General features: G+C 54.6%; 8 protein-coding genes across 8 annotated transcripts; 4 read left to right on the top strand and 4 right to left on the bottom strand.

Moving 5' to 3' along the window:
• Positions 1 to 774: 774 nt before the first annotated feature.
• On the top strand, positions 775 to 1,446 carry FA10DRAFT_230047 (hypothetical protein; the record flags this gene model as incomplete). The annotated part of the gene is made up of 3 exons (XM_025518810.1): positions 775 to 1,066; positions 1,126 to 1,253; positions 1,318 to 1,446. Coding segments are annotated over 3 exons (549 nt in total), but the record flags the coding sequence as incomplete, so codon positions are not given.
• A 197-nt stretch (positions 1,447 to 1,643) lies between these two features.
• On the bottom strand, positions 1,644 to 4,955 carry FA10DRAFT_279798 (hypothetical protein; the record flags this gene model as incomplete). Its single annotated transcript, XM_025523570.1, has 2 exons — positions 2,720 to 4,955; positions 1,644 to 2,645 (listed from the first exon to the last, which is right to left on the bottom strand). Exons 1-2 carry the CDS (start codon positions 4,814 to 4,816, stop codon positions 1,644 to 1,646), a joined length of 3,099 nt encoding a protein of 1,032 aa, XP_025377955.1. The 5' UTR covers positions 4,817 to 4,955.
• A 313-nt stretch (positions 4,956 to 5,268) lies between these two features.
• On the top strand, positions 5,269 to 5,810 carry FA10DRAFT_122816 (hypothetical protein). Its single transcript, XM_025517930.1, has one exon. The coding sequence runs from the start codon at positions 5,364 to 5,366 to the stop codon at positions 5,724 to 5,726; it is 363 nt and encodes a 120-aa protein (XP_025377954.1). The 5' UTR covers positions 5,269 to 5,363; the 3' UTR covers positions 5,727 to 5,810.
• Positions 5,811 to 5,858: 48 nt separating this feature from the next.
• On the bottom strand, positions 5,859 to 7,788 carry FA10DRAFT_122804 (hypothetical protein). The gene is made up of 2 exons (XM_025517929.1): positions 7,576 to 7,788; positions 5,859 to 7,491 (listed from the first exon to the last, which is right to left on the bottom strand). Exons 1-2 carry the CDS (start codon positions 7,733 to 7,735, stop codon positions 5,894 to 5,896), a joined length of 1,758 nt encoding a protein of 585 aa, XP_025377953.1. The 5' UTR covers positions 7,736 to 7,788; the 3' UTR covers positions 5,859 to 5,893.
• A 379-nt stretch (positions 7,789 to 8,167) lies between these two features.
• Positions 8,168 to 11,073, top strand: FA10DRAFT_301960 (hypothetical protein). Its single transcript, XM_025525048.1, has 13 exons — positions 8,168 to 8,413; positions 8,475 to 8,662; positions 8,731 to 8,776; positions 8,890 to 9,015; positions 9,081 to 9,137; positions 9,199 to 9,234; positions 9,290 to 9,881; positions 9,949 to 10,050; positions 10,127 to 10,219; positions 10,278 to 10,311; positions 10,377 to 10,711; positions 10,777 to 10,839; positions 10,895 to 11,073. The coding sequence occupies exons 1-13, from the start codon at positions 8,259 to 8,261 to the stop codon at positions 10,991 to 10,993; spliced, it is 1,926 nt and encodes a 641-aa protein (XP_025377952.1). The 5' UTR covers positions 8,168 to 8,258; the 3' UTR covers positions 10,994 to 11,073.
• Positions 11,074 to 11,106: 33 nt separating this feature from the next.
• Positions 11,107 to 14,435, bottom strand: FA10DRAFT_301959 (hypothetical protein). The gene is made up of 12 exons (XM_025525047.1): positions 13,231 to 14,435; positions 13,096 to 13,171; positions 12,931 to 13,036; positions 12,797 to 12,857; positions 12,604 to 12,721; positions 12,479 to 12,532; positions 12,243 to 12,423; positions 12,091 to 12,181; positions 11,922 to 12,025; positions 11,504 to 11,854; positions 11,277 to 11,447; positions 11,107 to 11,214 (listed from the first exon to the last, which is right to left on the bottom strand). The coding sequence occupies exons 1-12, from the start codon at positions 14,269 to 14,271 to the stop codon at positions 11,178 to 11,180; spliced, it is 2,391 nt and encodes a 796-aa protein (XP_025377951.1). The 5' UTR covers positions 14,272 to 14,435; the 3' UTR covers positions 11,107 to 11,177.
• A 666-nt stretch (positions 14,436 to 15,101) lies between these two features.
• FA10DRAFT_279795 (hypothetical protein) lies at positions 15,102 to 17,948 on the bottom strand. Its single transcript, XM_025523569.1, has 9 exons — positions 17,745 to 17,948; positions 17,600 to 17,677; positions 17,399 to 17,537; positions 17,219 to 17,327; positions 16,900 to 17,153; positions 16,790 to 16,834; positions 16,536 to 16,727; positions 15,503 to 16,475; positions 15,102 to 15,437 (listed from the first exon to the last, which is right to left on the bottom strand). The coding sequence occupies exons 1-9, from the start codon at positions 17,809 to 17,811 to the stop codon at positions 15,408 to 15,410; spliced, it is 1,887 nt and encodes a 628-aa protein (XP_025377950.1). The 5' UTR covers positions 17,812 to 17,948; the 3' UTR covers positions 15,102 to 15,407.
• Positions 17,949 to 19,094: 1,146 nt separating this feature from the next.
• Positions 19,095 to 22,275, top strand: FA10DRAFT_260524 (SGT1-domain-containing protein; the record flags this gene model as incomplete). Its single annotated transcript, XM_025520026.1, has 3 exons — positions 19,095 to 20,324; positions 20,371 to 20,516; positions 20,574 to 22,275. 3 exons carry the CDS (start codon positions 19,095 to 19,097, stop codon positions 22,273 to 22,275), a joined length of 3,078 nt encoding a protein of 1,025 aa, XP_025377949.1.
• Positions 22,276 to 22,282: the final 7 nt, after the last annotated feature.

The following is a 22,282-nucleotide window of genomic DNA, read 5'->3' as shown; positions in this document are numbered from 1 at the left end:
CCTTGGTCTGGCCAGGCCCGAACGAAGGGACGACTTGAAACCAAAGCCATACGCACGACGACAACATTCATCGCACCACGCATACACACAAACGCACGCAACACGAGCACGCACACGCACACGACAATCTTCCTTTGTTTCCTCTTCCTCGACGACCTTTGTTCAATGATGGCCCTCTGCGCACGAAACGTCCTCGTATTTGCCACTCTGTATGCGTTGCTGGCAGCGCTCTTGGCTGGCACTGCTGACGCAAAAAGCAAGTGTGTCAAGCGTTCGGTGCCACACAAGAAGCTCGCAGCAAAGACACGGGTTTACGAGAGTGGATACAGCAGCCATGGTGACGAATCATTCGCGGATGTACAATCCAACAGCACGAAGAACAACCCTCAGACGCAGCAGCACGCCGCTCCATCGACCACTGTCCTTCGCAATGGCTACAAGCATGGTCTCGCCGGAGGCCAGAGCCTGAAATACTTTCAAGAATATATTGGATTTTGGGCCGACTGGGCACCAGAGCCTTTGTCTGGTGTGTGAAGCAGAAGATTGACAAGGAGAAGGGCGGCTGCTGACTCGCAAGACCTACATAATCAGACATCAAGACTAGTGTCCCGTACATGTCCATGTGTTGGGGACTGGGCAAGAGCGGTCATGATGATGACACCAAGCGCTTTGAGGCGTTCAAAAAGGTTCCACCCGGCAAGTACAAGGTGAGGAGCCTCGGCATGGCGCCTCAGCAATTAGCCAAGCTCACCATCATTATCTAAGATCGTTGCTGGCTTCAATGAGCCCGACTTTACGGGCGATGGTAGCAGCGGTCCCATCTCGCCCCCGGAGGCCGCCAAAGCATGGGAACAGTGGATTGCCCCCCACAAGCGCGCCGGATCCGTCCTCCTCTCACCTAGCTGCGCTCTCCAGCAAAACGAAAAGTGGATGGGGCCATTCCTCAAAGCTGTCACGACGCAACCCGACTACATCAATGTTCACATTTTCAAGGACAAGGCTGAAAAGATCAAAGAGACGCTCAACCACTTCCGAAGGTACGGCAAGAAGATGTGGATCACTGAGCGTGAGTTGGAAAGCGACCGTCCTTGTTGCTCGCTGTCCTGACAAGCGCCCTCTCTATAGTCGCCTGCACCAACTACGAAAATGGCCAGCACAAACGTTGCAGCCAGGACGAGACCAACGATTTTCTCAATGGTGTTGTCGAGATTCTTGAGAACGACCCCGACGTATTTGCCTACTCTTGGTCAGACGTGAGTGTGCCTCCGTCCACCAACTGTATAGTTTCTTACTCATACTCATGTTCATATTTCCCAGGCCGACAACGGTGAATCGTGCAAGCTCACCCAGGGCGACGATGGGGGAGCACTGACCAAGACTGGGCAGCTGCTCAAGGCCGCCTATTCACGTTTCGGCCACAACAAACGCGACCTCCCCAACAACTGAACTCCCCGTTCGGTCTTACGTTGACGTACTGGACAGTACGCTTTCTCTCCTTTCTCCCTCCTCTTTTGCACAGATGAATCGTCGATCGATTCTTTCGCTGTCCTGTACTTCCATTCACATTCCACACCTTGTGATCGTCAAGCATTGCAGGATCAATGTACGCTTTTCTTCATTACACCGTTTCTCGGTTTTCTGGACTACGACCAAATTAGAGACCAATTTTTGTTGAGATCCGTGTCAAGACCTGTGACGTTGAGAAGGTTCTTCGACTGATCAAAGTCGAAGCTGTCCACGTCCTTTTCGCCGATCTTTACAGTCTTTGGCTTCTCTTTGACACCCATAACGAGGACCTGTTGAAGCTTGCTGGCAATCGAGTAGTCTCCCTTGGCCGAGCCCTGGAGCGTGGACTTGGCCGCCGTAAAGGTCAGCTCCCTCGAGTCTGTGGGCCACATGGAAGTACCGTCATCGACGTAGGCATCGCCGCTCGCCTCGCCGTCCCTGTTGAGGTTGACCACGAGCCTGTACGGACTCTGAGACGTCTCCTTGACTGTGTATGCAGTCTTGGCGTAAGAGAGCATCGCGCTTCCCGGCCGCTGGTGGACATTGATCGTCGACAGAGGAGCATCGATTGTCGTGTTTTGATCCGGCTGCACATCCAGGGCCTCGTAGGTGAAGATGTTTCGCCACGATCCGCCTGCCTCTGGGAAGAGTGCCTTGACTGTCGTCACGTTGGGTTCCAAGACGGGCGAGACGAGGAGCCGGGGACCGAGCAGGTACTGTGTATCCGTCGCCTTGAGCTTCTCAAACAGGCGCGGGAACTCGTACCAAACGCTCTTGATCATGGGCGATCCGCGCTGGCTGGCCCGGGCGCGTGCCGTGTAAATTTCGGGGAGGAGCTCGAGACGCTTGTTGATTGCGATGCGCGAGGCGTTTGCGACGCTGTCCCAACGGAACGGCTCTTGCGAGATGGCGCCCTCGGTGTTGTGATTCCTGAAAAAGGGAGCAAAGGACGAGAGCATCATCCAGCGGTTGCACAGCTCCTCGTCGGTGTTGCCGTTGAAGCCGCACGTGTCGGCGCCGATCGTGGGGATGCCAAAGAGCTGGAATTGGAGCAGGCCCTGGATCTGCTTGGCCATGTACTGCCACTTGGAGTAGTTGTCACCCAGCCAGTGGCTCGCATATTGACCAGCGCCAGGATACTGAAAGAAGGAAATGAAAAGGAAAAGTCAGGTCCGAGAGGAGAATATCAGATGGCAAGGTCAACTGTACTCACCGTGCTTCGGCCGACGATGAATGGCCTCTCCTTTGGCTTGATCTTTCGCAGCGCGTTGTAAGTGTGAATCATGAGCATCGTTCCGTCAATGTTGTGCAGATCATAGAAGCTGCCGGCGACTGACTGAGCCTCCATGGAGACTGTCTTTTTGTTGAGGTTGTCAATCAGAGGACCTTCGCTCGACTTGATGCCATTGTGGATCGCATACGGCGGGTCGACGAGGTATCGCTGCGTTGCATTCTTGTAGTTCCAGTCGGGTGTCGAGTAGTGGAAGTCCGAAGCATTGAATGCCGCTGGCTCGTCCGCTCGCTTGCTCAAGGCGAGATCGACGACGGTGCGCTTCTGATTCTGCTGCTGACTAGACTGGGAGTAGGTGGAGGTGCCATTAATGGTGATGTTTCCCGAATTGCCGTAAGTGTTGTTGTCATAGCCTTCGGGCCAGCCATCGACGGAAGTAGCGGCGACATGCGCAGTGTTGCCTCCGCTGAGATCGTCGGCTCGACCACAAGACCCAATGCAGAAGGAGCTGGGCTCGTTCATGTCCTGCCAAATGCCCGAAAAGGCGAGCCGAGAAGACAGGTTGGCGTAGCTCTTGTACCACCATTCGTCGGCCTTGGGGTGGTGCTCATCGACAAAGTAGGTGTAGCCTGGCCAGACCTGGCCCACGTACGTCGTTCCATTGCTGTTCTTAAGGAAGACGTCCTGGGCGAGACCTCGGCTGCCTGGCTCGTAATCGTCTGTGTCATTCTGGGGCGCAGCTGGGATGGCACCATCGATGATAGGAATGTAGTGCTGGTCGGCTTTGTTGATCTCGTCGACAAATTGAGGAAGGTCATGGTAGCGTTCTGGGTCAATGGTAAAGTCGCGGAAGTCTTGAAGATAGTCGATGTCGCTCCAGAGAGTCTCGAGGGGAATGTCGGCGTCCTTCATGGCATCGTACACGTAGCGCATGTCCGACGTGTTTTTGTAGCCCCATCGGAGCATGTGGAAGCCAAAGGACCAGAGGGGCGTCATGACGGGCAGACCAACGTACTGGACGTACTGCTCCATGGCCGTCTGCATGCTATTGGTGCCTGCAGCAGCCGTCGAATTTGTTCCCTCTGATGCGACGCGAGCGACGAGGTCTTCTTCTTGCCCCGCAATGCTCCTCTTCTCCTCAGCGTCTCCACCATCATCAGAAGTTGACGAAGCGGAAGCAGGGGCATTGCCCGAGAAGAAACGGAAGTCGAGAGTGCCTCCGATGGCCCGATACTGGATGACGCCTCTGCGGAGGAGCACATCGAGCCCCGCCGTGTTCTGGTACGCCACCGCGTGCGCTCCCGTCTCGCTGATTTGAGCGTATGTGGGATGATAGCCATACATGTTGCTACCCAGGGGATCTCCTGCATCGAGAGTGTTAAAGGGCTGCAGCATGTCATCGGGATTGAGTCGCCAGGCAGCGTCTCCGATGCCACCCTCGGAGTACCGCTCTCCGAGACCGTAAAGGTTGGCGCCGACGGGCAGCGCGCTCGACATCTGCAGGTACTGATTTTCGAAAATCATTTTTTGGTTCGGCATCGCCGTCGTGTTCCTCCTAGTGTCGCTGTGTGCGCTAGCATTCATGGGCTGGTCGTACGTCGGGATGTTGGCTGGTCTCGTATCGAAGAGGGCGACCTGCGAACCCTTGCGCGTAATCCAGAACGCGAAGGGGCTTTCCTCGTGGTGGAATTCGAGATCCGAGGTCTGTGCGGTGGCGCCGTCTGTGACATTGGCCGGGTCTGACGAAGGTCGCTGCATGATGAGATTGTCTGGCAGCTGGTACTGCTTCCGGTCCGTGTCGTAGATGTGGACGTGGAGCTGGTGCGTCTTTTCGTACACGACGGCCAGTGTGAGATCGGCAATATCTTTACCATAGGCATTGCATGGCTGGCCAGCAAGCGTGAGGGGCACCGTGAAGCCAGACTTGTGCTCTGACTTGGGACCCGCCACCTTGTAGCCCGGGCAGTCTTTCGTCGAGAAGCTCGGCTTGACACCAACGTCGTCGCCTTCCTTTCTCGCTTCCAAAGGCGCAGCAAGGACTGTCCCTGCCGCCAGGAGAAGACCAAGGAGGAATCTCATCTCTGAGAAAGCGTCGGTCGGGGTGAAGGGGAGAAGGGGGAAGAGCGGGAGAGAAGGGGTGAAGGAAGGTAAGTCAGGAGAGGAACTGTGCAGGCCAGGCTTTTATAGCTTTTCTTCAACGGTGAATTTCCAGTGTTTCTTCTTCCCCCTCCTGAGATTCCCCGGCGGGTGTACGGACCCCCGCACATTGTCTTTCGGCATGCCGGTGTCCAGAAATCGCCGACAGTTCGTCTGGTGCCTCCCTCCTCTCGGATCAGGCTCGCCTTCTGTGGGGAACACTGGCAGGAAGACGCTGCCGCTTCTCTAATGTGGAGAAGATTCAAGCGGGGGAACCTGAAGGTCCCAGTTCTTCCGGAGCTAAAAAAAGTTAGACGCTAGCGCGCATCCCGACCGACGCAGCACCGAGAGCAGCAGCTAGTAGTAAGTAGTAGTCGCGCAGCACCAGTGGCAAAGACCGAGCAAGCAGTTACGTTCCAAACCTCAGAGAGGATTGATTCGACAAGAGTGCATCGATGAGGGGGACAGACATGCCGGGGTGGTATTACAAATGGCCATCTCTATCTTTTCTCTGCATCTACTTCTGGCTGCTTTTCCTCGCTCAAAGAGCGAGCAATTGTCCCAACAGGACGAGGTGGTATGCGTCAGTGTAAAAGGCGCCTCTGGGGACCTACGGGCTTACTGCAGCATCGAGGGCAAGCGCATTGTCAATGGACCTTCGGCCTGCGGAGATCCTGATTGGTTGAAAAGGCCTGCTCCAGAGTCAATTAGGCCGATCGAGTCGACATACCTTTGGCTTCACTCCTTTGAAGCAGCGGCCTTCTTCTTGGTCTTCTTTACCGGTCTGCTTGTCGAGGATGGCGCCTCCACGGCCTGTCGTAGGCCAGGAAAGCGTGAAAAAGGTGATTCGTAAGCCGGTAGCGCAGAAAGCTGCATTCAGTTGAGCCGCAAGGATTCATCGAGCAGGGGTCAGCAACACAACACTGCACCGGCGAGGCACGTTGCCACGCCTGCAAATCGAACCCACCTCCGAGTCGCCATTGTCCTGAACCAACTGCTGTGCAAAAGGTCGCCACGTGGTCAATTGCATCGTGCTTGGGGGGAAAACCCGAAAGAACCACTCACGCCGTCTTCCTCCATGTCATTCTCCTGAAGCGGCTGATCGGAGGCCTTGCGCTTCTTATGGTCATCATTTCTTGCCTGTTCTTCGACAGCCTTGCGTGCCATGCTCGCCACAGTGCTTGCCTTGGCGGGCACCTTGCTGCCTCTCGCTTCTGCTTGCCGGATGCGCTGCATTAGCTCCTGGATTGCTCTCTCCTTCTCGGCAAGCTCCGTGACGGCTTCCGTCAAACGTGTATCGTCGTGTTGTGATTGCTGCTGCTGCTGTGGTGCCTTAGCAGGCCTGTCTCGCTCTTTGTCCGTCCTAAAGAGCTCAAGAAACTCCGAGTCAGTCTTTGACTGCATTTGTCTCGCATGCAATTGGCGCTCAGTTTCTGGCCCAGCATCAGCGTCCTTGTCTTCGTCATCAGACCAGTCAAATTTGACGTAGTTGTGTGAGGAAAGAAAGGGCGCGGGTGGTGCTGGTGGCGGCTGCCGCGCGGCATGGCTTCGCGACGCCTTGTCGATCAGATCAGCTGCGACCGGTCGACGATTGCGGTAGCTCGAGCTAGGACCGGGTAAAGAAGGGGCAGTGGAGGGGAAGGTTGCGCTTCTGGGCGTTTGGAGGGACGGCAAGGGCGCGGAGTAGTCGACGTCGCCCGACGGTGCCCAATCGTCGTCGGCATATGAGACGCGCAAGCGCTCGTTGGCAACGTCACTGCTACTACCACCGCTGCGATGACCATTACGGCTGGTCGATGCAGCCTCGTGCGCAGCAGCGGCCAGGTCGTCATCATCTAAGACAATGACGTCGTAGTGGTCGCCCGGCTCAGGCGCATCGACATCGTGATAGATCGGTCTCGGTCGCTTGGGTGCGCCCTCTGGCTCAAGAGGCGCCCTGTTGCCCTCCTGCTGGTATCCTTCATAATTTTGGCCATTGTCCACGGCTTGTCCATTGTCTGCAACTGTTCGTGTCACTGCTGATGCTTGGGCTGGCGGCGGTTGAGCGGTTACAGCAGTGGCGGAGAGGTGAGAGCTGGTCTTTGAAGAAGTATTTGCAGGTTTGCTTCTCTTCATGCTCGCCAGCGCCTTTGCTCGCATGGCCTTGACGTCTAGATCGTCCGTGCTCGAGGTTTGGGGTACATGTATCGGTGCCGAGTTTGGAGCAGATGCATCGTTTTCGAGCAGACCAATGGGATTCCCACTTGAGCCAGCACTCTCCCGAGCCGCCTTCATTGTGGCTCTCGCCTTCCGGGCTAGCTCTGCTACCTCCAGGTCGCCGGAAGTGTCGCGCTCGACATCGTTTGAAGAAGACTGGGCAGCGGGTCGTGCGGCCTGTTGCTCCTCGATCTGTCTCGCCCTTTTGCTCTTCTTCTTCTTTTTTCTCTTGACGGAAGAATCATCCGGAGTTTCTCGGTTTCCAAGAGACGGCTGAGATGAAAAGGGGATCCCGAGGGCTCGGCAGCAGGAATCCACCACCTGAGCATTGACGCCCCTTTCGACGAGGACGCTGGGCGACATGCCGTACGAGTGGAGCTCCTCGACGAGCTTGCATGCCTCGTTCCAGTCTTGCGTCGTCCCTATGACGGGTTGATGCAGGAAAAAAAGGGGTAGGATGAGCACGAGAGGGAAGCAGGAAAGAGCCGAGGCATGTGCCTACTCACAGGGCGCACCAGTGCTTGGCGCCGCGCTGCCGTACAGTGGCTGTGACGACGCAGTGATCGACGTGTGCGGATACGGCAGGGTCATAGACGAGGACGACGGTTCACCATAGTCCAAGTCTATGACGGGAGCCTGTTGGGCCGCGTCATCGAGGGACGGCATCCTGCACACAGGCAAGGCCAGATAGAGCAGCAGTGATCGGAGGTTTTAACGGATCTGACAGAGCGAACCAAGTTTCTTTCTCCCTTTGTTACTCCACCGAGCCCAAAAGACACGTGGATTCTAAAGCGTGTGGCCAACCTCATCAATGTCGTGGCCGCCACTTGACCTATTCAATATTGCAATATGGGGAGATGTCTTGAGCAGAAGGGCGGTACTCACTTACATGACGATAGCAGTACAGAACGACATGAGATGATAACTCTGGCTACACTGCTGGTCCATGGCATTGAAACAACGCAAGCGAAGCTGCAGGAGTAGCACGTAGAGCTTGGAGCAAATGAAAAGCAACGCGCAGATGAGAGATGACGCCGGTCGCATTCTCGACCGTTTCAGAGCCTTTTTTCATGCAACTTGCATCTTGTCTCTCTTTAGCAAAAGGGGCAGTATTCTTGAGAAGTTATGGCCGCTTCTACTTCTCCTTCTCGACCTACTGATCCTCACTGCAACCACATCCCCTTCGGTCATGAACCTCCTTGGCGATAATTCCGACCAGATCATCGCCCTTCGCCATGCCCAGCGAGCCGAAGAGAAAGGAAGCGAGCAGAAGAGCCGTTCGCTTTGTCTCTGCTTTGATGGAACTGGTGATCAATTTGACGATGACATCTCCAATGTGGTCAGGTCTGTGCAGCTTCACTCCTCGTTTCTATCTTCTCGAAGCTAACCCAGCATTACGGCACAGGCTCTTTTCAGCTCTCGAAAAGGGAAACCCCGAAGAGCAGCTCGTCTTTTATCAGCCCGGAATCGGTACATACCTCGACTCAAGGACAAGCTTTTTGAGCCCAACGGTGGCAAAGTTGCTCGACATGGCCATTGGCTCCTCACTGGAGCATCACGTTCACGAGGGCTATGCCTTCCTCCAGCAGAATTGTGAGCCTGGTCTTTTCCTCTGTCCATTCTTTCAGAGGTCAAGACAAAGGGACTAAGCAGGACTTTAGACCGAAAGAACGACAGGATCTGTCTCTTCGGCTTCTCTCGTGGGGTGAGTCTTCTCTCCTCTAGGTAAATGCTTGTTAACGCTGTGACTGACCTTCTCTCCAGGCGTGAGTAACGTTTCTGACACTCTCTTTAACACCTGACTGATCAGTCCGCACCAGCTACACCTGTCGCGCTCTGGCCGGCATGCTCTACAAAGTCGGCCTCTTGCCACCCAACAATGAAAGCCAGATCGCCTTTGCTTACAACTTCTTTAAAGATAATTCAGACAAAGGTTGGGACATGAGGTAGGTCCAGCCCCATGCATTGGCCAAGCTCCCTTCTTGACTAACATAGCCGATGGCAATGGCAGTGCTGAATTCAAGAAGGCTTTTTCGATCCCCGTCAAGATCCACTTCATGGGATGCTGGTTGGTCGAGAGCTTGTTGTCCCACCTCTCCGTGCAGCTCATCGTACTCTTTGCTCATCAGGGACAGCGTAGCCAGCGTAGGAGGCCTGATTCCCAGGTAAATAGAGCGGTGCGAGCTGTCAAGTGACAACTGACAAGAGTGTGTTCGACAGATCGCTGCCGTTCGATGAGGAAGGTAACGTGGCAGTGCGCCACTTTCGCCACGCGCTCAGCCTCGACGAACGCCGTGCCAAATTCAAGCCCAACGTCTGGCACCGCAAAGCGGACGCAGACGAGAAAGAGGAGAAGCTCAAACGAGCACAAACTGCCGATTTGATTCTCGAACCGCTCCAAAAAGCCGGTCACAGCCTCGTGGAGAGCCCCGAAGCGCTTGTGACATCGCACATCGACTCTGAAGAAACCAACACGGGTAAGAGTCGCAAGGATTCAGCAACTGCCTCTGAGGTCAAACATGGCGGTCTCTCTGCCTCGGCCTCCGGAACCTTGCACAGCCCTCCCGCTTCTGGTGTTAATGAGCTCAGGCGTCGAGCCTCGCATATCGAGAAGCCCTCGCCCTCCCGTTCCAACCATGAACTTGACCGAGCCTTCACTAGCCCTGCTATGTACGCAACGTTCTTCAAGAAGGACTCTTTCCACGAGAAAAGGAAAATGGAACGCAAAGAGACGGCAATCCATATGGAGCGCTTCCAAGAGCTTGACAGGACCTTCTACGGCGACGACGCTGTCCCGACCGACATTCTGGAGGTAGCTTTCTTCACTTGGCTCTTCCCATTCCCCACATAGCTCTTGCCTGACTGCCCGATAACTTCAGGTCTGGTTTTCGGGTTCCCACAGCGATGTCGGCGGAGGTGCAGTCAAGAACAACCAGCGGAATGCTCTCCATCGCATTCCACTACGATGGATGATCCGTCAGGTAGGCGCCTCAAAACTCAACACTTTCAACTCATTCCTACCATCATTTGACACCAAAAGAGGCATCTCTATGCCAGACATTTCTATGTGACTCAGGCATCATCTACAGCAAATCTCTACTCAAGGAATTTGGGCTGGCCGTGGAAAGCCTCTCGCCCCAATATGTCTTTGTGAGCGGAAGTGGTCCTTATTCAATCTTGGCTAGAACTGACATCAACATCGGTCCAGCTTGAGGATCTCGTCACATCGCAACAATCTTGCAGTAATTGACCATACTCTCACGAATGCCATGAAGTCTAATTACTGATGACCCTGCCATAACTTCAGATACGATGGGCCTCGACTTCCGCCCGCAAACTTCTCCGAAGGGCAACGTACGTGCGACCGACGATCGCTATCGAAACAAAGGCTTCTTTGACAAGGCACCCTTCAGGACCGAAGACCTTGAGCATTTCGTCAAGATGGTCAAGTCGCCCTCGTATCTCCCAGGCGCTGAGACGATCTCATCGACGTCGACATCAGGCCTTCTCGCCGCTGTGCAGGCGGAGCTCATCGAAGACTTCAGTGATTTGCAGAACCATGTCAACGATGCCCTCGTCAAACAGAAGCTCTGGTGGATCCTCGAATTCATTCCTACCCACGTTCGCGTGCTTGGAGAGGACGTAAGTGGACTGCTTCTGCATTGTTAAGACTGGAAACATGGCTACTAATAGGGCTTTGACGACAGGGCAAGTGGAAGAACCGCTTCATTGCAAATCTCGGCCGCTACCGCGACGTGCGCGGCATGGCTGTGAGTTCCACATAGCACCGCTGTACCCTCACTCCTTTACTAATCGCCGTCGCAGCCAAAGTGCCACTGGACGGCAAAGGAGCGCGAGCGTCTGCTGGAGTACAAGGTCCAGGTGACTAAGAAGCAAGGCGCGGAGTGGGACGTTGTCTACTAGAACATTATTGAAGTCCATCAGAAAAGGCACATAAGACAGAACCGAATTGTCAGAAGCACAAAGGAAGTGCCTTCTTGGATGAAATTGAAATCAATGAGACCTTTGAGAGTGTAATCGTGAATGAAACGCAACTGAGAAAGCGCAATGACTTTCGGTCACAAGGGCGGAGATCAATGTTATCGTGTCAATGGACCTGACTCAAAATGACTGTGACGGGACCTCTGAGGGAGACGAATGACGGGCATAAGCATTTGCACGGCCGATTATGCTCTACCTGACTTACTTGAAGCATCGGCCACCGCTCTGGTAGAGGACTTGGGCTGAAAGCTCAGGCCCGTTGAGGCGCATCGCCAGCTGGATGTCGGCGTGGTAGCTGGATCCCTGGGGCGTGACCTGCATGGGAAGCAAGCCACGGAACACATTCATGTCGACGCGGAACCGTGCAAGCTCCTCGCTGTGGTCTGATATTAGCCCTTGCGAATCCTCTGAAGTGCGCTACTGCAGACTCACAATCCCGGTTCATCGACAAATTCAGGGGGCTCAGCCTCTTCACCTCTGTACACGAAGAGCCCAATGTCTTTGATCAGACTCTGATCGGTCCTCCAGGCGAGTTGGAAGCGCTCGATGTGCTCGTCGTCCTGATGTCCCATGTAACCCCTGCTCATAACGACGCCGAAACTACCGGGCAAGCGTGTCCTTCCGTCTTTTCCCACAAAGCGTTGGTCGAAACGGGCGATGTGCGATGTCTCATCGGGCCGGTACAGAGTGCTGCAGCGAATGCCATAGTGGAGCTTTGCAACCCGCTTTTCGACGACGCCCTCCATGAGCCAGGCCACTGCGCCTGAAGCGACTGCTTTCGAGCTGAGTAATGCATGGAACCACCGTCAGGACGATACCGCCGATGAAGACCAAGGAATTCGGCACTTACGTCACCTCGTCTGGCTTGCAGAGAATGACGAGGTCTCCGAGCCTCTCTTGCAGCTCGTTCCGGAAATAGTTGGACTCGGAGAAGCCACCAACCATGGCGATTGTCTTTTTGATTATGTCTATCAGTCTGAGTGCCGGAACTCGTGCCTTTCCCTAACCTATAGACTCACGATGCAATTTTGACCGAGCGCATAGACTCTCTCACGTAGACTCCTCTCTGTTTGTCGAACGCAAGGCTCAAAGAGCGCCGCCACTTGCTTTCTGCTCGATTTGTACATCAGCTCAAGGCCCAAGCCAAAAATGACACTCATCCGCATCTCACCCTGAAAAGACGAGCTTGCCCTTTCGGATACCTAGGGCCTCGACATTGACATTGCGGCTGGCAAGTGCGAGGTGGTATTCCTCAGACGGGTCCGAAAAAGCTTCTTTGATAGTCGTGCTGAATCTCGCTTGGAGATCATCGAGGTCCTCCTTGTTGTCCCATTCCGTCCCAGCTAGCCGTTCTTTGTGGAGCGAATCATCAGCTCGGGAAGTGACTTATGATCGCGAGACTCTCACTTTGTATTGACGATCGAGCTCGTCGATCGATTGTCGTTGCGCCAGCTAGGAGGCCTGCGCGAAAAAGGAGGTATCGCGTATCAGACTCAGCTTATCGCTCGCTGCATGAGTGGTGAACAACCTACATTCGCTTGGCGATGTCTCCACAAGAGACAAAGTAGGGCTGGTGCTCTCAACCCTGTACGAGCTGATGTCAATCGTTCCCCCTCCAGCATCACAAACAATGAGGTGTTGTCCCTCCTGCTGTTGTGATAAAGAGACATTCCTCATCAGTACTCAGTGTTCGAGGAGAAACCTTTCGAGGATATGTTTGCTTACCTCGAGCCAATTGCTTGATGAGTCGCTCTGCGCACAGAAGTTGATACTCGCTTCCGCTTCGCTGTATGCGCACGGATTCGGTATGTTCAGCGACGGCAAGCAGACAGAAGCGCAGACCGACGGTAGACACCTACGTCACGAAAACAACGAGGTTGGCGCTTTCGCGACTGACGAGTCCTGCTGTGATGCAAGCCTCGCGTAGCATTTGTTGCTGTGGCAATTCCCATCCATTCGGTACGGCTGTGATATACGAAATGTCAGCTAAGGTGTCCACCATCTTGGCACGAAGCTGTACCAACTTATGACGTATCTGGTTCTCGCTGCCAAAGACTCCAGCAGCGCCGCTCCATTGGGAAGTCGCGAGACAATTTGGGTCTAGAATAAGTTGTAAGTCACACCGACGGAAATGTGGCATTCGAGACACAGAAACCCACTCCAACGCAAGAAACGATGTACGACAGAAAGTGTGCCGCGACCTCTTCTGCACGTATGCCAAAAGGTAGCGGATTCATTATTGGATGGCCTTTGGTGTCTTCGTCGCTACGAATTCGACCGAGCTCGATGTGGGTCGGCTTGAGCGACATTTTCCACCAGCGGGCTACCGCACCACCTTCTTCGAGTACTCGCGAGGCAGCTGGCGAGCCTTCCGCAGCTTCGGCGCCATAAAGAGAAGGCACGCCTCGAGCATCGTACAGCACGAGACTGGGCACCTTGTTGTTCGAAGTAGACTGTCCAGGGTAACATTTGACGTCTTCTATCCGGGGCTTCTTGCCAGGTCTTAGTAGGCAGTAAGATGCGCCACTGTATGTCGTACCCAGATCCACAGCAATGATAAGTTCTTCTTCTCCCGTGTGCACTGTCCATTCCCCACCGATCCTCCGCAACCGTGTTCCTGAGGAGCTGCTGACCGTTGCTCCACCACCGCTCTCGAGGGAAGACCGAAGACTGCCTCTCTTTCTGTTTTCTTCAAATGAGCTCTCTTGCTCCAGCGAGCCTTGCGCAGATATCCTCGAGCGAGGTGAGTCCCTCGAAGGAACAGGTATGACCGTGGCCCCAGGCTTCGGAGACTTCGACTTGAACCGTCCAGGGGTCGAAGAGCTCCGCATTCTTCCATCGCTCGTTCTGGGCCGTTGCTTTGCGATGGCAAGCGGGAATGACGGTGACGAAGGAAGCGGAGGCATCTGTTGTTGCATGGCAAAGGACGAGCTGAAAGAACGATGGGAAGATGCCGAAGAAGGACGTCTCTTGGCCTTGAGCTCATCTTGCCGGACATTCAATTTGCTCCTGGGGCTTCCATTTCCGAGTGGTTGAGGAATGCCCTCGACCCTACCATGATCTTGATCGAATCCTCTGACTGGCACAGGTGGACAGCTTGCAGGCGTTAGTGGCAGTGAAGGCGATGACGCCGACACAGGTGGCGACGAGACGCTGTCTTTGTCGGACGACGCGAAACGCCTTCCCAGTTTGAATTTCATCCTCGCCCAAGTCGATCAGCGATGTCGACCGGGGTTGTGGTGGTCAAAAGGGAGAAAAGCAGGTCGTGAGATCGCACAGTGCTCCATGAAACGACCCCGCGAGTCAGATCGTTACCCTAGTCTCGGACATAGGCCGCCAAGGCGCTGCAATTAGCGGTCCCGTCTGTCAGCTTAGAAAAGCGCAGGAATCCATTTGGTTAGTCGATAGGTACTGGCGCGCGGAGCGACAAATTACCGCCAATCGACCGACAGCCGGTAACGTCTATTGTAAACTTTGCCGATGTGCCACTTTTCTATGCACGTATCTTACGTCTTGACAAGCTGCTGAGGCTGCAGAGCTATGTTTGATACGACGCTAGCTATGTTACTACGTTACTACTGTAATCTTTACATATTGGAATGGATCGGGAGGCAGTGCTTTGGAGGCAGATCTGCGCTGTCATGCGCATACGCATGAAACATTCTGAAAACAAATCGCCATAAACGGCAACCAATAGTAGTAGTCATGTTTCTCTTCAGCGGGTCCAAGCAATGTCATTTCAAGCTAATTAAGGGTTATCATCCTCGCCGTGGGGGAAAACTTAGTTGCTGCCTATCGAATGATGTCACTGGCGAGACGAGGCAAGCATAATTCAAGCTGTTGAGCACGGCTCTTAGTCTAATGCGAAACAGAGGCTCGACAGACAATGTTCCGAGAAGGAAAATTTGCATAAATCACCCACCCCTCGAGACTGCGAGAGTTGCAAGACAACTTCAACAGTACAGATCTTGTTTCCCGCACTGTAAGATAGGGGGCCGGGTGGCATGAGAAACATTTTAAAGAAGGCGATGGCACACGGCCCCCTATCTTACAGCGCAGGAAGCAAGATTCGTACGGACTTGTGAGGTCGACGTACAGTATTTCGACCTGTCATCTTCCTTTCGCCCGGTATCCATTTTTTCAAACCATGACCGCTTGGGAAACGGTTCTACACTATAGGTCTAGATCTTTGTGTACTGTATATATGAGTTGTGTGAGAGCATGACACTGTTCACGTTCAAAGCACGGAGTCCGGGAGATAGAGGAGTTGTGAAAGAAGAGAAAGAAAAAGCGGAGGAAGCATGAAGGAGGGGTTCTAGCGTAGAAACAAAACAACTTAGACCATGATCTTGGACTTGACCTTGCTCTAATGGAAACAGTATGAATGTGAGCTTGGCACGCAAAGGAGAAATTAGGAACGATCTTACTAACCAAGATAGAAGATTTGCGCCTGGGCTCCTCTTGAGGAGCAGAATCCTTCTTCGTCGAGGGAGCATTGGCCTTTGTCTGGCCGTTTTGCGCAGGCTTGGGTGCGACGGCTTCTCCATTCGCGGCGGCAGCAGCGTCACCAGGCGTCTCGGGAGCGTCTTTGAACTCACCCGCGCCTGAATGGTTTGTTGATGACGCCGCGGCGGCACCTCCGGCGGCAGCAGCGCCGCCAGCTGCAGCAGCACCGTTGGCAGCAGCAGCGCCTTTGTCGTTGGTCGACGAGTCGGCCGCATTCTCTGTGTTGTTGTCGCCCGTCGCCTCTTGTTCAGGTGCCGGCTGAGTAATTTCTTCTCCCTTTTGGCTATCCTTGCCTCCGAACTGCGAAAGCGAGGCAAGTGCCTTCTTTTGCACCTCTGGACTGTTGTCGTTGACACGCCAGTCGCCCCAGGTACCGTTCTTGAGCATGTCTGCGGTCTTCGCCTCTGCCTCCTGCGTCGATGAGCCATCAGCAATTTCGGCGAGCTCTCGCTCAATCGACTTGCGGCTCGACCTGTGACCGAGGACTTGGCGGATCGTTTCTCCATCGAGTACGTAGTCGAAAGAGCACATTCCCTGGTGCTTGGCTGGGATCGTGCCGTCGCGCTGATACTGGTTCCGCCCTCGGTAGTAGGGGTCGATTTCGTAGCTCGAGAGCCTCAGCTTCTTGATCAGGACCTTCCTTTGTTCTGTCAAGCTTTCGTCCTTGCCTCCAGACTTGCACCATTCGCGCGTGACGCGCTCATACTCGTTCGTGATGGCTCGGTGCCTCTGCCACCTCTTGTCCTTTTCTTCCTCATCATCGGTCAATGCATTTTCGCCATTCTGTGGCTCCACAAATTTGAACTCGGCCTTAGAATCGCCACCACAGTACTTAATGATACGCTCGGCCGGCACGTCGTGCGTGGTGTCCTTTGGTCCTTCGATGAAGACAATTTTGCTGTGAAGGCAAAGTCAGCTTCCACTGCTATCTCATCCTCTCATCTCTGCAAACCCTCACTTTCGCACGACAGGGTCCAGGAAGTTCTTGACGCCGCGCCAGAAGCCCCAGAAGATCAGGGGCGCATTCGAGACGTACATCGTTCCCAGCGATTCGGGATAGTACGATTCAAGCACCTTGACGAGGTAGATGAGGTTGACGACGTCCATTTGCTTGATACCGAAGCCCTTGAGGTCGAAGAAAATGGTGGCTCTGTATGACGAACGCATGAGAAATATGAAATGCAGGTGTGCAAAGCCCGATCGCCAACTCACTTGTCATTGGGAGGGCAAATGAGAGTACGGAAAGTCTCCATCTGACTGTATGAATGTCAAGGCGCGTCAGAAAATCGGGTCGAGACTTCTTCGGGGACGAGCACACTCACGTCACAATGAACTTTTGCATCGAAGCGGCAGGCTGTCCCCAGATGCTGTGGTGCTTCATAATGACGTAACAGATGGGCTGACCTTTCAAGGTGAAGCCGTATGAGAAGACCTTGCCAGATTTCTGCTGGTCGATGAACTTGGGAATCTCTTCGGCGTTCGTGAGGTCTCCCTTGATAACGAGGCTATCGACATCGGTGTCGAGGCGCCACTTGAGGCAGGTCGCCATCATGGCCAGACCTCGGTCGACGTCCCACTGTCAAATCCATCAGCATCTCACTTGGCCGCGAAAGGGGTCCTTGCAAATGGCAATGTACTTACCTTTCGGGCTCGGATGAAACGGAGCATGTTGCCATCAGGGTCATCGCCCTTGTTAAAGCTCCACCAAGAGTCTCTGAGCGCCTCTGGACCATAGGCCCGAAGTAGGTCGCTTGAGAAAGAGCAGCAAATTTGGTTTCAGCAAGGTCTCATGTCTATCCAGAGACGGAGACGAGGACTCACGTCATGCCCTGTTGCTCCGACATCTTCTTGGCCTCGTCTTTGGCCTTGTCATCCTCAGGAATTCCGCTCTTCTTGAGATCTTTGCCGTTGCCGCCGGCCTCAAAGCCCTCGAATTTGCCTTCACCTTTCTTGGCCGAGCCTGCATCCAGAAAGATCAGCGGGCTGCCCTTGGACTCTCTAGGGATGTGAACGATTTCTCACCTTCGGCTCGGTCACAGATGTCAAAGAATGATTCCCACATCTTGACGAGAGCTTTCTGCTGCTCATCATTGAGGTTGCCTGAATCGCAATGCCCACATTGTCAACGCGATAGGCCTGAATGCAATCATGTGGAGGAAAGACTCACCGACGTAGCCCTCGGCTACCTCGTACTCATCTGGTCCGATCTCGCGCACGTTATCGTCGTTTGCCATTGTCGTCTTGTTCAGAAAGAGGGTGGTGGGTTTGGGTGAGATCAGGAAAGTTTACGGAAGGTAAAGGGGAAGAGGGAGAGGGGAGGATGTGTGCGCGACAGGAAGACTTATATTTGTCGTCACCCACAATCGATGCGAAACGAGAGGACGAGAATTTCTCAGGCAGCTGGGAGCTGCATTCCATATATTTAATATGAAAATAGACGATGATGCATGCATGTCTTGTACGCACGGTGGCCAACCTGCTCGACCTTGACTAGAAGTAAAGATATGGGATAGCTTAGTTATGTAGCAGTGTGAGGCTCGTTTGCAACGAATACCAGGAAGATTAGGACAGCCCCCACATCCGACTCTACCCCGCATATCAAAATTAATCCATTTAGTGCTAAGATATCGGCACTCTAGCCTGCTTTGCGGTCTTGTGTCATTGCCTCGGCCATCCATCTCTACAAGTTGACCCCCTCGGCCATCCATCGATCTACATGACCGAAGGCCTTCGCCAGGCCGAGGCTGCACAACCGCTGGTTGCCTGTGGTAGATCTTAGGTGCCTCACTCAACTAACTAGTCGGCGAGGCGGCCCTTACGCGCGTAAAAGATGTCGGGACCGAACAGGCCCTGAAAATACTACTCTCTGATCGCGTGCCTGTCAGGTGCGGGGATTGGAATTGGACCAAGAGATAGGTGGTTCCCTTGCTCGACCAAGCATGCGTTCGAGTGCGACCTTCCTCGTTCCTTGCTTGACCCGGATTTGAAGCAAAGGCTCAAGAGCTCATGCTTGGGAGTAATCAAGAAGTAAAAGTAAAAAATAAAAAATGGTTTCAATGCTTGCGAGACAGAACCGCGATTTAAGGGTAGAGGCCTAAGCCGACCCGCCAGCCTACAGATAACCCCCGAGTTACGTGGCGAGGAGGCTGAGGGAGAGCACTGCAGTGTTGGCCACTCTGGTGCAAATCCTTTTTGCAAAGGCTTTGAGGCTCCCTCATTTCAGGCGCGTCTGCCCGGCCCTTGCGAGCTGAACAGAAGGCGCGCCACCCTCCTCGAACTCGGGGCTTTGAAGACTCCAAGGGCTCGCCGGAACTGGGCATTGATTCCAAAGAACCCGTTTCCAGGAAATGAAACCGTTGGTCTACGCGACCAGCGCATTCTAAACACGTGTTTTATAATTGTAAATATTCTGCGTTTCCAAGCACGAATACTCGTAGTTTTTTTTTGTTTTTTGGGTGGAGGCAGGACTTTTTCCTTTTTCCAAAGAAGACGTAGGCTTGTGAACTCTTCCATCAACATGAGCCTGGCCGAAAAGGAGGAGACACCTCGCTTTCGCAGCGAGATCTACCTGATCGACTCGGAGGCAGCGGAAGCACCCTTCAACCGCTTGTCGGGACCAAAACCGACATTGGTCGAGGCTGGCGCGCTCTTGGAGGCTTTCTTCGAAAGCTGCTGCGCATCGATCCAGGATGGCTACATCTGGCAACGCGAGCGTCCGCGAGTGGCGATAGGCGACACCACCAACAGGCAGCTCATTGTGTCGATGCGGCATGGCGGGAGTATCGAGGACGAGTGGCTCGCTGTCCATCTGATTCTTCTCGCCACGTCGTCAGACAAGCTGCAGACGCAGATGGGCCAAGGTGCGAAGCTGGTCGCTAATGTGCGCGACGAGGACGGCCAGATGCTCCTCATCGAAGGTGCCGATGCCTTGCCTGACTGGATTCAGCCCTCCAATGCCGAGGGCCGGCTCTGGATAGCCGACGGCTGCTTCCACCTCATCTCTCCTGACATTCACCCTGGCGATGCGGAACCGAGCAGCAGCGATGGCGACGTCCATCTGGATGACGTGAAGCCCCTTCGAACAGCGACAGCACTGCAGCTAGTCATGGCCCAAGAGATCAAGAGTTTGGCTTCTCAAGAGTTCAGGGACGCCGTCGTGGAGGCAAGGCTGCCGACATATCCTTCCCTCGATTGGGCTCGCGACGTCCAGCACACGACACTCGCCTATCTTCCCATTGGAGCGGCCGCGCTCCTTCATCGTCACCCTCAGCTCATGTCGGACGCTGCGGAAGCATTCGATGGTCGGGAAGGTCCTGGTGATGCAAGACGGCTGCGTGAGATGCACTCCTTTGGGCCAAGCCAAGATGCAAAGCCGACGAAGCCTGCCACCCGTCTGGTCAAAGTCCGGCTCCCACGACGCTTGTACGCCACCTTGCTGGCTCAGCGCTACTTTCCACCCAAGCCATTCGGGGAAAAATGGCGCCAGGTGGTGGGAAGATGGTGGGAGCTGATGGAGCTGGAGATGAAGGGTCGTGGGCCACAGCAGCAGCGCGAGGGGCAGGAAGGCAATGACGAGGAACAGGAGGAACAGCGCAGGCTCGTCGAACGCGAGAAAGACGACGGAAGACGGTGGGATCTCGGGTGCAAGATTGCGTGTGGGCTCGAGCTTGCTTACGCGAATGCCAAAGAGCGAGCTGCATCCTCCTCTACCAAAAGTATCTTCTCGCAGAGAACCAAACCTGGATCGGTGAGTACGATGCAGTGGTGATACCTTGCGACTAAGCTCATTCAAGCACTCAAAGGATGGTTTCAATGCGTCTCTTCAATCCATGGGCTGGTTTGGAGACAACATCGAAGGAAGCGCAGAGTGGAAGAGGAGGCAGCAGAAAGCCATACAGCTTCTCGAGCAGATTCAGAGCAGGAATGCATCCGACGATGAGTGAGTGACTTTCGTGGATGCTAATGTTGATTCTTTCTAGCTCACCTCTTCCTCTAGCCACCGCTCCGACGAAACACTGGATCTCTTCAAGATCATCGACAACGTCGAGGACAACGCCCTTGAACACCTCGACCCCAACTTGCCGTCCCAGGTGCTCGCCCTCCAGGAGGACCCTGACGGCTTCCTCTACGACGTGCCCGACGGCGCCAGTCAGTACGCTCAAGGAGACGGAGCAACGCAGGGTCAAGAGGGCGAAGATGAGGCGGAAAAGATTGCGATGCGACAGATCAATGATTTCGCAAAGAAGCTCGACGGGTTCGTCGAGGGGACAGGAGACGAGATGGGCGCGCTCTTTGAAGACGAGGGTATGGGAGGAGCAGAGGAGGAAGAAGGTGATGACGACGAGAATGAGGAGGGGATGGAGACGGATGAACCCAATCAGATGCTGGAAGGGATGACGAGCGAGCAGAGGGAGGCAGCCACAAGGGGTCTGGTCCCCGGTCTGGAGCCCGGCGAGTGGGGCGCACGAAACGCCGACGAGGTCAGGCGAGCGGCTCAAGAAGCGAAGCGATTGGATGGGCAAAATGCAAGGAAAGAGAGTAGCGTCAAGAGTGAGGCTGATGGAGAGGCGGACAAAAGCGTCGCCACACGAAAAGACACCGAAGGTGGCGATGGAACCCACACAGAGATTGAAAGTGCAGGACCAGCTCTCTCTGGCGATTCTCTCAAAGCCAAAGAGGCCATGGATCGAGCAGCCAGGCAATACGCTCGTCGAAACGTACGCTTTGAGGGCGACTCTGACTCCGAAGAGTCTGTGGATGACGAAATTCTGCGAGCAGGCGAGACGGATGAAGATCGTCGCAACAGGGCGACGTGGCTCGGCATGGAGGAGGAACTCGACGAGGACGAAGAGATTCGGCGGCAGCAGCAGGAGGACGAGGGCCGATTTGATGAAGACGACGAGATCAAATTAGACCAGGACGAGCTGTTTAACTTCATCGAATTTACGAGAAAGGAGCTCAAGCTGAGCGAGGAGCAGTATGAGGACATTCTCGAGCAGCGGAGGAAGAGGGGCGCATATGTCCCCGAGCGAGGTGGACCTCCTGCAGCGGCTGCTGCACCTGGCGTTGCAGGAAAGAGAAAGGACAACAAGGGCGAAAAATGGAATCTGGACGACATTCCTGATGCGCCATCTGAGCCTCATTCGAGGCAACGAGATGCCCAGCAGAAGAGGAAAAAGAACGAAGGTGGTCAGAGGACGACCGCCGGGGAGCGCCGCGCGGCGAACGAAAGGGCCGAGCGCGTGCTCCTGCAGGCCGAGGAAAAGAGCAAGAAGGCCGACGCAACTCGTCTGTCGTTCGACGCGGCCAAAGCGCAGAAGAAGCCAGAGGACATGGATGCATTTGAGCAGCTGATGCATGCAATGGACCAGGAGCTTATCCGACACAGGGATGGAAAGGGCCCCGCTTCTGCTGCGCCAGACGTCAACATGGGAGACGAGGGGCCTGATACAGACGAAGAGATGGGAGACGAAGAGGCAGAGCTCCTCGAGAAGCTCATCCACGGTGGTGGACTACCGGCCTCGTTGCAGGTGCTCCTCGAGAAAGACAAGCAGCAGGGAGAAGAGCTCTCGAGCGTGGAGCGACAGGTGATGGAGGGCATGATGAAGAGCTTCCAGGCCCAGGGCGGCGGCGCTGGGCCCGTCGGTAGCTTGGTCGGCCGCTTTGGCACGGGACCTTTCCCAAGGGATGGTAGTTGAGAGAATA

The sequence above is a fragment of the Acaromyces ingoldii genome (genome assembly GCF_003144295.1).
Source record: "Acaromyces ingoldii strain MCA 4198 unplaced genomic scaffold FA10scaffold_3, whole genome shotgun sequence".
Classification (NCBI taxonomy): Eukaryota; Fungi; Basidiomycota; class Exobasidiomycetes; order Exobasidiales; family Cryptobasidiaceae; genus Acaromyces; species Acaromyces ingoldii.
This window is presented reverse-complemented; position numbering and strand designations above follow the sequence as displayed.